This window comes from Sciurus vulgaris (genome assembly GCF_902686455.1).
Source record: "Sciurus vulgaris genome assembly, chromosome: 12".
Classification (NCBI taxonomy): Eukaryota; Metazoa; Chordata; class Mammalia; order Rodentia; family Sciuridae; genus Sciurus; species Sciurus vulgaris.
The window spans coordinates 51,379,718-51,394,284 of record NC_136473.1 but is presented as its reverse complement, the minus strand read 5'-3'; the positions used below and the strand labels follow the sequence as shown (position 1 = coordinate 51,394,284).

The following is a 14,567-nucleotide window of genomic DNA, read 5'->3' as shown; positions in this document are numbered from 1 at the left end:
TTAGTGAAGAACCTAAAAACCAAGCAGAAAATGAAAAGTTATCTGATACATAACAGAATGGATGGATGAATGATGAACAGATAGATAAATAAATGGGGACTTAGAGTAAATTAATAAAATCTGATATAAATTACACTATAGGAATAAGAGAAATAAGAAGGGAAAGTAATTTTTTGAATTACACAAGATAAGTCTAGGAAACAAATTAAGAATGATGAGAGACTATTTTTTTAGGAGAATTGATGAAAAGTTAAAGGACCTCATTCTTTATCACTACTCCCAAATCCTTCCATGCCAACTCTAATTTGCCTATTCTTGAGAAATTCCTTGACAGTTCTGAATGTTTTCTTCCTTATCCTCATGCTGTGTACAGATGCTCCTCAATCTATCATAAGTTGAAAATATTGTAGAAAGGCATTTAATACATCTAACCTACCATAAACCAAAACTTAGCCTAACCATTGTAAATATGCTGGAACATTCACATCAACCTGTATTTGGTCATTGTGAGAAAGCATTATACCACATATATTGCTAGCCCAGGAAAAGACCAAAATTCAAAATTCGAAGTATAATTTCTACTAAATACAAATTACTTTCACAACATTGTAAAGTTGACAAATCATAAGTTTAACCATCATAAGTCAGTAATTGTCTATTTTCATTTTGTGTAAAATTCAATGTAATATAGCAACTCGAATTAGTTGAAAACAAAGCAAAAGACTATTTTTATTTGTTATTTTAAAAATCGGACAAGAACAGCTTGGAGGAAAAAAGTTTATGTTGGCTCACAGTTTCAGAGGTTCAGTACATGATGGGCTGATTCCATTGCAATGGTAAGTATGCCTAAGTAAGGCAGCACATCACAGCAGAAGGGCATGGTAGAGGAGGGCTGCTCCCATCATGGTAGTCAGGAAGAAGAGAGAAGGAGAAAAAGGCTGCAGGGTAGGCAAACCATCCCACGTCATGCCCCCAGTGACCTACTCCTTCAGCCTTGCCAACCTGTCTATAGTTGCCACCCAGTTAGGCCATTCAAACTAGAATGAGCAGATTAAGTTATGACTCATAATTAATCATTTCACTTCCTACATTAGCACAGAAGCATTTGGGGGTCACCCCATATCTATACCATAATGATATTTTAGATGCTAACTGATTTTAAACCTTTTAATATCTGAGGTTGAAATTCTGCTGTAGAAAAATAGAGAAATTTTGGGGGGTATATGATAATTCTTTGAATAGCTCATACATATTTCTTCATCATGAATTAGGATTCTGTCTTAATGTTACTTCTATGCAATGATCATAGTTGTGGTATTCAAAATTAAGATCAACTTGTCAATAAAATATTGTACTTGGTTTAAAACAGTAAATAAAACAATATTTTAGTATGCCTTATTTAATAAACTCATCAACTCTCATATCCAAAATAACTTTGACAACAATGGTCTCTATCAGTTAGGTCCATGTAATATTGTATATTAGAATCTAGGTATTATTAGAAGTCACTTATTTCCACATTATTTTGTTCTCTAGAATAAACATACACCAACATATAGACACAGAGATAAAAAACTAATGTTTGTGTTTATGCAAACTGGTATTTTTTAAAAGGACACTATGTCAGAAAATTTATTTAAATAGTTGCAGACATCAATCCTGATATCCCACAGTCTTCGGCTAGTTGAAGCATTTATTTTTGCAATATACAGAAAAAAGTGCATTTCATCTGGTTTTATTTTGATCTGATGTTATAACTGATTCAATGATAAGTCTATGACTTCAAATTAACCTTATACTTCATAATCATTAAGGAATAATGATTTTTAAAAAGAAGGACTATTAGCAGGAATTATCAGAAGATTACATTGGTTATTCTTTAGGAATAACATCTGACATTTTAACCAAATACATCCAGGGCATTTTGTCACATGGGATTTGTTATTATGCAATACTCTGTTCTTCATTCCTTTGTTTGGAAAAGTATCCACTCATATTAATTACCTAGTGCATTCCTCAGTGTTAATTGAAATTGTGTACATTTGTATAAGCAGTTTTTGGAAACATATAAGTAGAACACACATAAGTTCAGTTATTGTCTTTCTGAAATTATTATTAAATTTGCTGTGCACACACAAAACTACATACCATAGCAACCTTTAATCAACATAAGGATTGATTTTTAAATAACTGAAATTAAAATTTGCTTGTATTTTATGCTATATATTTTTTCTTCAGTTTTGAAGTACTGGTAGCTGGCCAATGGCAAAAGTGTCTGAAGAAGAAAAAATAAATATATTTTCCTTTGCTGCAAGGAGGGAAAATAAGGGTGGCAACTTCTCTGCCACAACTCCCAGCTTGTGTTTTGATTGCCCACCATGTCATGAAATGACGTTGCCTTTTGAACTAGAGTAGGTGTTACTAGATGTGTCATTTCCTATCAACTGATAATAACTCACATCTCTGGAACACTTTGACATGGTAGTCATTGCTTTACGTGCATTACACATATTATCTCAACAAACCTTTGACATCAGCATTTTATTAATGTCATCTTACATATCAGGGTCCCGAAACTGGACATCTACACAGCTAACAAATTAGGGAGATAGGATTTGAACCTAGACAGTGGATTGGTACAGTGCCCATATTCTGTTCTTTTATCTGGAAAATGTCTTTACTTGTATTAATTACCTAGTACATTCCTTGATGATGATTTAAATCGTGATTCTGTTGTATTTCTCCTAAATAGAAATTGTCTATGTCATCTATTCTCTATACTTTGTTATTATTCACTAATCACCTTGATATCCTGATTCATGATTGCTAACAACCAAATGGACTTGATTTTTCTACATAGAAATTATCTGCTCTTAGCCCAGATATTTATTTCAATATTCCTACTATTGAGAAAATAGATTTATTTCAGAAATTCCTAAATATGGTATTAGTCCATTTTTATTTGGTTTTGTTGCAGAATAAAATGTTTTTCGTATGTGAATTTTCCACACAACTAATTGTACCTTTTCAAATGCCAATTCTAGAAAAAAAAAATGATAATATTTTGAAGGATTTCTGAAATGACTTTCTTAAACAAAGAGTTAGTCCAACAGAATCTTTGCTTTATGACTCAGAATCATCTTGATGAATGCCTGTTATTTTACTATTATGCAATTTACCTTTGTGTACTTTTTAGCATTTCCATTTCCTTAATGTCTTATCATCCACTGTCATTTTTTCTCTTTAGACTTTCTTCTAAAATAATTCTCCCTATATGCCACTTATATTTATGTTGTGTGTTGGAAATAAAACACTCATATTTTTAGATCAATTCACATAAAATAAAAGCAAATAGCATATGTCAAGAATAAAAATTTAGGATTTAGTAATAATTATCTTTTATTATTTTCTTCACTTAAGCCTTTTTTTTTTTTTTTTGTGGTGCTGGGGATTAAACCCAGGACCTTGTGCTTACAAGGCAAGCACTCTACCAACTGAGCTATATCCCCATCCCAACTTGAGCATTTTTTATCACTTCAAAATTATGGACTGTTTAGGGGTGCTGAGGCTACTAAGAGTTGAGTCTCTAGATAAGAAACAGTATTTAGTTTTGAAGTTATGTTATAAATATAGAGCACTTTACACTGAAGTACTCAAACCTATTTTTGATATGCTCTTTATCCTATTTTGAAGTAGTTGTGGTCAAAGCAAGTTATGCTATGTAGAATTCTCTTTGCCTTTAAAGTTGATCATTCTGTTGCTTCAGGGTTTGAAGTGAAATAATGCTATGAATGCTTAGAGCTCAGCAAAGCTGCAGAAGGCTATTTGCATAGTAACTGTTTTCTGGAGATGATTTTTTTTTTCTTGTTATGCATATGTCTTGAATATCCACATAAAAAATAAACTGGAATTTCTTGGTAGATTTGTTGTTGAACTTTAGCTGTGTGGGCAAGGCAGATAACACATGTACATGAAGATTAATTAGTGATTATTTTGCTAGGAAGAATAATGTTGCTGAGTCATCTGGTATACCATTGTTGGGAGGGCGATAATGGATTACTCATTGAAATCTTTAATTTCTTTGTTCCAAGACTGTCAGTGATTTCACAGGTTCTTATTAAATTAAGGCAATGCTAAAGTTTAGGAGTAGTGGGATGACAGGATAGTGTGTCTCCATGTTTATCACTGACAATAAACAAGTCAACCATGAGAATATCATTTCAAGCTACTCTTAAGATCTTACTGTCATATATGCCACTAATATCATCATTATCTTTTCCTACCACAAAATAGCTACAATACTACAATGGCCCCCCTTCAAAAGCTTATAAAAGTATTCTAAAAAGACAATGTGAACATCTATATTGTCTCAAAAGAGTTGAGCAAACTGCTCATAATCACAACACAAAATAATTAGATTGGCATCTTTCCATACAGCACTGTTTTTTGTATTCTTGATGGGCCACTTATTCATAAATATACTTGGTCTTTCATTAAGTAATATTGATTCAGTAGTTATTTTTTCTATTGACAAACTGCCAAGTATATAGTCTTAAACAAAGCAGAAAATTTGCCCCAACCTCCTGATTTTCCACTTAATAGTTTATTCGGCTCTGGAACCCAGGTCTTTTGAAGCTTGTACAGTGGAGCCCCGTACTCCCTGTGATCTCAATCTCTCCAGGTTAATATTTCTCCAAAGACCTTGAAATCATTTTGTAAACTGTGTTAGAAATTAATCTTGTTAAATAGTAAGTCAAGTTGTTTGGCTTTCCCTCAGCATATGAAGTATTGTGTGACTCATGTAGAAAATCAATTTTATTCTTATATATAGACCCCCCTACCAATATAACTCTACTGAATACAAGGCATGATGCCAAATTATCAAAATAGATTACCTTAATCATAAAATTATAAAGCATATGTATTTATTGGAAGGAAGATAAAATGAGAATATGTATAATCAAATAAAAAACAGAGTATTTACCTCAAAAAGGAGATAGAAATTACTAGCTAACTCACTCTGTATCTTTCTCATCACCAAGGATCTGTTAAGGCCTATTCTGGTAGTGCTACATGAAGAAGAACCTGCAAGCATAAACCTTGCCTTTGCAAGTGTATGATCTGTAACAGAGTTAGTATCTAAGGAGATGCCAAGAACATTCTGATGGTCATTAACTTCTCATTTTCTTTTCTGCACCCTCCCTATATTTATTTTCATTATATTTTTCTGATTCTCATTAAAACTTTAACACCCAACGGGTTTTGTTATTGTGTTGTCTTTAAGTTCCATTCTTCCCTATATTTAGACTTCAGAAGCTCTTGACAGTCTTTCTAAGCAACTAAATTTCCCTTTTTCATATCAGTACTCTGCAACCTTCCTTATGTGTTGTGACTTAACTTTTTTTGGAAAGTATGCTAAGACTATTTTCCAAAGCCACAGACTCTGGGACTGAATTCACAAATATGACTATAAGCTGACAAGTGAGTCACCTGAATTTAAAATCCTGCAACAGATGTTATATGTTGCCTTGCCCAGTTTTCCTTGACAGGGTGGTCTAAGGATTCATAACTTGACCACAGTTGTATGCCTCTGCCCATTGTTATGGCCCATTTTAATTGTATGGGCATCCAAAAATAAAATGAGGTGAGTATAGAAGTAAATGGTGTTGTTTGAAACTATCACCATCTTTCAGTCAGTTTAGATGAGGGCAATTTTTGGAAGTGGTTTACCTGAAATTACTTTGGAAAAATTAAAAAAGTATAAAAATTAGTGAGTATATAAATAATGAAGCATAATAGCTACCATACATTTAATAACTATGGCACACAAGGCATTGTTCCAATTTTATTTCATGTGTTCTTATATATTTCTCATGCTGGTCTGGAAAAATGTGTTTATTACATTTATTAATAGGTGGGGAAGGCACAGAGAATTTAAATAACAAGAGTCATTGGTATCTCCAGTTTTTTTATTCTTCCCCTAACATCACATTAGCTTCAGAGTTTTAATAAGACTATATAGGTATTTGGAGAAAGCAGCACGTGCTTTGAGAAGGCTTTGACTTTTATTTGAAAGGATGTAGAAACTAGATATAGATAATATATCTCTTTGTGAAAAAGAACATTCTATGCAAGAAGGTATTTAATTGGGAGTGTGGAGAAGAGGGGGTCATTTAATAAAAAATGTCTGTGTCTTCCAGGGACACAACAAAGAGGAAGATTATCTAGTTAGTCTTTATTATCAGCAGAAACAAGGCATCAACAGGATGAAGGTAGAAGAAGCTGTCAATTAAAATGTTTGCCACGTGTTATACACCAATTCCAAGGGGCACCACAATACCTAATGACAGAGAAAAATTTAAGTTGATTAATTATTAACCAATATAAATGTATGAACAGGGAAGGAGAGAGGGAATGTTTATGGGTCCATTTTCCATTTAAAAAAATTTTTCATTTTAGTTATTTGTATAAGAAACAGATCTATAAATGAATTCTATATAAAGATATGTAAATGAATAAAGCTAACATTTTGGTATTTGCTATGTACATATATTTTATGTTGGACTAGAAAACTATTTTTCTCAATTCCATATTTTCTAGATCTCAAGTTAACAAATACTATGTTGTCTCTCCTTGAATGCAGTAGTAACTCTATTGCCCAAATTTTATTAATGCTTTTGTTGGAATAAATTGTTACTCCCCCTAGAGAGTATGGAATACAATACTGTATGGAATACAAGTATTATAGTGTTATGTTCCGAAATTGTCAAGTAGCCCTCTTCCTAGGCCATATGTTAAGACTGTATAGAATAGTAGAAGTTACCCTAGACACTCCAAGAACTCTGTTGTCCTAATAGTGCAGTGTAAATGGTCCTAGATGCCTTAACATTACCTGTTAGCATCATGTAACAGTGATCCCTATCATTAGAGAAATTGCTGATAGTATTAGATATCTATAAAATAGGCAGGGGAGTGATGCAAGTGGAAACATTTAAAAGTATAAAGTGCTGTATAAATACCAAATGAAATTGTTTGTGGGAGAATATTAACACACATCATCTATATAAATAAAGAAGCCAGATTCCAAAGATTCAGGAGAAATCTTTCTATGGGTGGTAGTCATGGGATGAGGCTGGTCACTGTATAGTCACTACTAGAAACCAAAACCTTGTGTGAAAGAACGGAAAAAGAAGTTCATACAAAGCCAGCTTCTGGACACCAACAATTTCAATGCAAAAACGTGTCCAAAGAGAACCAAACAAAATGTTACACACTTGTAAATAAATGATAAAAATATGTTTTCCAAAGTTTTATATGGTCTTTCTGTTTCATTTTGCTTTCCTGAAACAGTGGAGGCACTCCATTTGGGAACATTAATGGCTGCCCACGGCTACTTCTTTCCAATCTCAGATCACGTCCTCACACTCAAGGATGATGGCACCTTTTACCGGTTTCAAGTAAGTTGAAATGAAAATGTTCTTTTACAGAAAACTAAAACCTGGAATTTTGTTTGTTGCTCTTTTTTTGTTTTTTCCTTAAACAGAACATTTGAGAACTATGACTTAAGTTATCTTGACTTAGGCTTATTAGAAGCTAATTAAAGTCAAGACATGAAAAACAAATGGAGAAAGTTGGGAATATACTTAGTGCAGATAATTTGTGAAAGTTAAGTTGTGTAACAATTGAAGTCACATTTAATGTAAACTTAAGGAAAATTCACAAAATGACTTAATGGAATTCAGGAAGACAGAAGTCTTCATTCCTGTAATGCTCTAATTAGTAGGAAGTAATTTGAGCAATGAAAGTAAATTTATTACACCCTGGCCACTGCCTGTGATCCAGAACCATCCTTTAGTCCAAGCTAGCTCTCAAGGGAATGCTTGAAGCTCCCAGATAGAATTTAGCTAATTATATAAGCTCTGAACTTGTTCATGTCTGAGACCTGTCCACAAGTCTGTGGAGACTGACTTTGTATAAACTCTTTGTGCGTAAACTCACCTGAGACGGGAGGATACCTTAGATAATGCGCAAACTGGCCAGTCACTCTGGCTCATTTCCAAGTGACACAGATGCAGTTTTTCTTTTGGGAAATGGTTGTGGACTCATTTCAGTGGTTGTGCATGCAGTTGACACTTGGTTCACAATGATGTACTGAAAGCGTATTCTATATTTCATTAGATATGATGGTTAATTCATAACCGAAGAGGGGATTCCAGTCTATAAAATGCATATAGTGCCAGAATGCACACTCTAGCTTATTTGCTAAGGTTATTTTCGAAGAGTTCCCCTGATTGTTCAGCTTTCAGAGATTGCAACATTTTCCCCACTTGTTCTGAATATTATTGTTGTTAGAAAAAATGATGGAGTAGTAGTTTAATTGGCTAAAACTTGTTTGGGAAAACAGAACAAAGAGCAAATATGCTTAAAAGTAATTTTCAGAGATCACTGACTTCATGAAACTGTCTTACTGCTATTTCCTTATGACTATTTTATCCCATTGCAAATAAGCATAGAGTGTTTTGCATTAATTGCTAGGCAATGAAGCAATCTCCTGAAACTGCCATACTAACCTTAATAGTCAAGCACTTTATAGTAGCAAATTTTTGTAACTTAAAAAGGTTTTAAAATAATAGTCTTATTCTTTATATGGCTAACCATATTAATGGTAGCTTAAAACAACTTATTGTTAAAGTAACTTGTGGTCTTATGAGTTAACATTTTAATACATAAGAAGTATTTGTTGGTTAGCAAACAAATCGCTTCCATGTGACTATTCTTGGTTTTTAAAGGAGTCTCTTATAATTGTAGAATTAAACATTTCCAAAATTATCTTATTGTTATATAGAATTTTCATATAAAAACTAGAAGTAAACTTTAACAAAATCATCACAAATTCTGAAGGAAAGTTTGGTTTGTGTTTACGAAAATTAAAAATTTTTTATTCATCTTCAAAATCAGTATTAGTATGAAAAATGGTGGAATGAGACAGATATCATTACCCTTTGTAAATGTATGATTATGTGAATGGTATGAATCAACATCGTGTACAACCATGGAAACGAAATGATGTACCCATTTGTGTACAATGAATCAAAATGTAGTCTGTAAAAAATTTAAAAATAAATATATTTTTAAAAATCAGTATTAAAGGTAAAATCATCTACATGTCAAAGCAGCTATCTATACAAAGCATTGAATATATTCCTTCTCTTGAGGATTATCTAATTCAAGAATTTTCTATGAAACAAACTAGGTCAGACATAGCCCAACGTTAGTGATGTTGGCTTGAATTAGCAATAATGTGAGACCTTTATCTCTGCTGTTGTCATCCCAAGCTGAAATTGGTAGGCAGACAAGGTTTAAAGGTCTTAGTCATGCTCATAAGTCAAAGATGCGCAAAGTCGGAGTGCACCACTGTACATTCAGGAGAAAAAGAAAGACATTTTAAAGAGCTTTTCAAATATAGCAAGGGAGTGGATACAAATGATACATTAATTTCATGACTACAAGGTATAGTACAGGGTTTTTCACATTCAATGTGCTGATGAATATATGAAATATGTGTGTGTATATATATATTGTACATCCACATCTGTAGTAGTATCTAAATATGATTTATTTATAAACAATTAATTAACATAGAATTCTAAAACCAAAATTTTAAAAAACCAAAAGCAGAAAACTCAGGGTTAACTGAATTCTTCCTGTAATGTCTATAAAGGCATTAATCAATCTATATTTAGATAGCCTTAATAATAGAAAACACATTTTTGTTTAAAGTGTTCACTTTCATTTTTATGTTGGTTCCAAGCAGCAGAAAGGTCCTTACTACCATTGAACTGAAATTCAAGTCCTCAGAAGTACTTTAAAAGTCATGAATTAAAATGGGAAATATAGGATGCCATGTTTACAATTCATCCAATGAATGATGGATAGTCCAACCATCATTAAGAATCTAATCTCCAGGGCACAAGTTCAAGGGAAACAAAACTCTTAATTTCATTGGCATGCCACAGTGTATATGTCTCAAATTTTCAGTGCTCGTTTTAATCACTTGTAAACCTGCAATTATCTAATCATCCTTTCTTTGCTAATTGGAATTGAGATCTGACATGATTCTCTAGGCAGGTCTGTGTCATGCCTTCCATCACCACAATAGATGTGCCAAAGTTTGAGCAATGACTGAACACTTTTATGATGGCTAAGGAAACCAAGAGTGAAAAACACATTAATGCATTAAAATTTCCTAAAATCTAGTAGTACTATGAAAATATATTTTTAAATTTCAGTTACCTAAAATGGCTTGTTATTCTCGTATGCTATCTATTAGTAGAAGTCAAACCATTTTTCCCTAGGAAAAATCCTCCAGTGTTAGGAATATTGGCTTTATGACATTTCCGTGTAATAGCACAAGACAAAATTCTTTATTTTCACAGTAATGAAATTTTCACTAAAGTCAATGATAGAAGAGTAAAAAGAAAAGTTGAGAACAGATGAAAACATTCCTTTCATTTTGAGGGGAAAAATGTATATATCTCACCATTCTGATTAGAATATATATTTTAAATTTAGATAAGCAGAAAGGTGAGTGTGTACACATGAGCACACACACATACACACACACACACTAAAAGCAGTACAGAAAGATTAATGTACTTTTTAAGGGATATCTCAAAAGCCAGAATCTCAAATGAAAGCATGCTTTTAGTTACTTTTTTCTCCTATGATGCTTTCCTAGAATCCTGATCCAGTTTTTTTAAGAAATCAAATCTTTCAAAGTTCCTCTCCCACAGAGTCAAATGGAATTGAGGGTGATGAGCATGTTCCATACAAGACTTAATATCCCTCTTTATCTCATGGTTCATTTTTTTTTCTTCTAAATCCCTGCTGCAATTTTGTTCATACCTGCACAAAACTACTATTAGCCTTTTTATTATATACTGTAATAATTCCCAAGAAAGAGTAGAGAGTAAGTCAAAATCCCCTTGTGTTCTCAGACAGTTTGGAAAGACTTCCCCTCCCAGAAAATCAAGCAGTTCTTCCCAACTATTCTTCCTAGAGAATCATTCTTTTAAAGAATAGAATGATCAGATAATCAGAGATTACCCCAAATGTGCTCACTGGATGTGAATTCTCAACATATTTAACTAATAAGTGCAATGAACTCCACCATACTGATGTCTGTGCTCACTGGATTCAGTCCTGAAGGCATCATCATTCCAGAAAATAGGGTGAGAGAAGCAGACAGGGGGTCATCATGCCCTCTCCTGGTCTGCAGGTGCAGTGAGTGAGCCAGGAGAGAAAATTTTTTTTAAAATATAAATTTGTTAATATTAGTGATAATAATAGTTTGATCAGACACTGTCTTTATAATTTTGTCAATCACTTCCTAGAATTTTACAGAATCAGAATTCTGCCTATTGTTACAATTAAGACATTATTATTTCAAAAATGATCTCTGGCTTGTGCAGTTTAAAACTTCAGAGCAATGAGTGTCTTTATAAAAGGAATATTTTAAGAGCAAAAGTTAAAAGTTGTTTTAATGGATAATATTGAGAACTTCATTATATAATTAATAGAGCCAAGCAAATGATTGCCAGACCTAAGGGGAAGATTTTTGTCAATTGAGTGTTTTGGATCCAACTGAAGTGTTGAGATACATGGTATATATAGAAAACAATTGGTTATATTTAAATATATTTCACTGCAAGTCTTGCTGAGTATAATAGTCTACTTTCAGTCCTCTCTGTGGATGAAAACTCTTTTTTTAAATGATGAAATCATTTAAACTTTTACTTTTATATCTATTGGCTAGAATTGCAGCAGTGTATGCCATTTAAATGCCTGCTGGTACAGCATATATTTACAGGCTGAGCCCTTGATCAGAAAAATAAAGGTAGATGAAAATCTTATAATGTCTCTCTTAGAAATTATTCTGAATTATAACCATATTAGCAAACTGTTCTAGATAATTGCTGAATATAAATACAACTAATAAATCAGAAACTCACCAAATTTTTATTTATCTAACCTGAATTCCACTTCTCTTTGTTCCACAGACACCCTATTTTTGGCCATCAAATTGTTGGGAGCCAGAAAACACAGACTATGGTTAGTGCAATATCTCATCATTTTATTACTGATTGTCAGTGGTCTGGATTAATGTGTACTTGCATTTTATTGCATTTGTCAACAACAAAGGTATGGGATCAATATTTCTAACATTAAATTTATGAACGGCCTTGTTTTGAAGGTCATCAAACTTCCCCATGTCCTTTTTCCATGTTATAGTGCTATTTGCAACTATTAAAGAAAAGCTTCTAAATAGGTTAAAGAGCTAGCTATAAACAAGTTTTAAAAGGTTGTTATTATTTTTTCATGGTACCCTGGATTAATTGAAGGAGCAGCAAAAGATTCCAGAGAGCAAGAATTCTATTTCAGGTCTCCCACTTTGCTGTGTGGTTTTTGGCAAGTCCTTTGACTTCTCTAGGCTCCACTTTTCTCACTAATATGTGAGGCATTCCTACAATTCTATAAACAAAAGACTGTGGTAAGCATGGAGAAGCCAATTGCAAGCAAAAGAAATGATACAATCACAATTTTAATCCTAATAAATCACATTCAGTGAATTTAGCATAAACTTGATACACCAACTATGATTTCAATTAAACACTATAAGAAAAAAAAGTACTAAAAATAAGTACTGATAAGTACTCACCCTCTTACATCTTCCTAAATGCAATCATTTTCAAAAACAAGATTGAATATTTTTAAGTATCATTTCTACAAATACATACCATGAATTGTCCCTATGCCAATTGCTGTAGTAGGTGCTGAGATAATAAAGGTGACTGATTTCTTCTACAGCATCCAGTAGCTCATAGGCTAGATGAGAAATCTGAAAAGGAGTCGCCATCGAGTGCCAAGAGAATACAGCAGTGTTATGAGCAAATGATGTGGAAATTTAAAAGACTGAGAGATTGACTTTTCTTGTGGGAGGTGGGACAGTTTCAGAATGATTTCACACAATAACTGGAAACATTTCATCTGGATTTTAAAGGAGAAGGGCTTTATCAGGCACAGAGGCAGGAAAAGCCTTTGAGGGAGAGAGCCTAACATAACGTGCAGAGAGCCTTCACAGCAACTTAGCTTTCTTTGGTATTGCTGCTGGAGCAATGTCTTTGGAAGAAAAGGCCTGGGAAAAGCCATGGAAGACCAATGGAGCTATGCTTCACTTCTGTCACTGCAGAAACCTAATAGTTCATCCAAGAGTGGTCAGTTGCTAGTAAAAGGATTTCAACTAATATATGTCATAGAAAAAAAAATCTAAAATTAAAGAGACAAGATGATGCCTTTCCAGTAGTGGAGATGGCAGTTTCTTCATGCAGAGCTCACATTTCTCAAAACTGAAGCCCTTAGAGAAGGAAGTCAAAAGACAACCACTGATTTGTAGGTCTGAGTTGGAGAACTTTCTGGAGCATTTTGTCAGACTTTGCATAATTTCTGGGATCTGACCCACTGAAAAGTATATCATTCTAGTAAAGAGAGCACCTGGGCAGCTACAAAGGAACTTGTGGAAAAAGCCCAGGTACTGAAGGCAGGCTGACCTGACCCAACTATGGTCACAACTGCAGTCATCACATACCAATTATGTGACTTTAGGAAAGGGTGTCTCATTATGAGACAGTTTGCTCGTTTTTCAAACAAGAATAGCAACAGTGACTTTATTTTTTTCCTTTTAATTTTTTTTTTTCTAGTGATAGGGATTGAACCCAGAACCTTGCTGTACCACAGTGCTATGCCCCCCAGCCCATAATGTTGACTTTCTAATGCTGGTGGAATAATTCAAACTTGTATGCCTAAGGAAAGTTGGCATTGTTCTTCTCACATACTCAATAAGTCGAAATATTTGTTTTATGCTCATCATTGTTCTGCCTGTCAGATACACTGCCTCTTCTTGTTTTCAATGCTTCTCTTTTCATATTTTGTGATTTTCATAAATGTGCCACAGTGATCACAATTAAAGCTCGTGTTTTATGACTTTAAGTAGATTGATATTTCAATGGTGAGCCTGAGGAAATGTCATGGCCTACACAGCACATCATTTAGAGAATATCCTTCAAAGTGGGTCATCCAACATGATTAATGTCATTCAGCTTCATACTAATTTATTGATGCCCATTTCAGAGGTGGTCATCTTCTAAACTTTTTCCTAAAATCTGAAATGCCTGTTTGTTAACTAACTGCAGGCATAATCTTTAATTATTGAATTTGTCCCCCCGCCACAAATGTAGTCTTCTTTGTGTTTGTATGTTGCTTATTTGAATTATATACAAGTGAATGACAAAATATTCAATATGAGTTTAAGCAGTGGTGAGGCAAAGAAGAGGCAGAATTGATGATGATTCAGACACTGTAAATCTGAATTAAGGTAATGCTGTTTCATCTTCTGTGATTTTTCTTTTTAGGTACAAATGAATTATAGCAGCAATTTGAATTATCCAAAGTTACATTTCCTACTACCATTTGTTTAAAATATACTTATAAAACCTGAATCCTTCTTTTAA

The 14,567-nt window shown here is 33.3% G+C and overlaps 1 protein-coding gene across 4 annotated transcripts in view; it reads left to right on the top strand.

Moving 5' to 3' along the window:
* Positions 1 to 14,567, top strand: part of RGS7 (regulator of G protein signaling 7) — a 471,183-nt gene that overhangs the window by 353,979 nt on the left and 102,637 nt on the right. For all 4 annotated transcript variants that reach the window (XM_079106140.1, XM_079106142.1, XM_079106141.1 and 1 more), the window contains 2 exons: positions 7,351 to 7,457; positions 12,060 to 12,111. In XM_079106140.1, the coding sequence (XP_078962266.1) occupies positions 7,351 to 7,457; positions 12,060 to 12,111 (159 nt within the window). The remainder of the gene's footprint in view (positions 1 to 7,350; positions 7,458 to 12,059; positions 12,112 to 14,567) is intronic.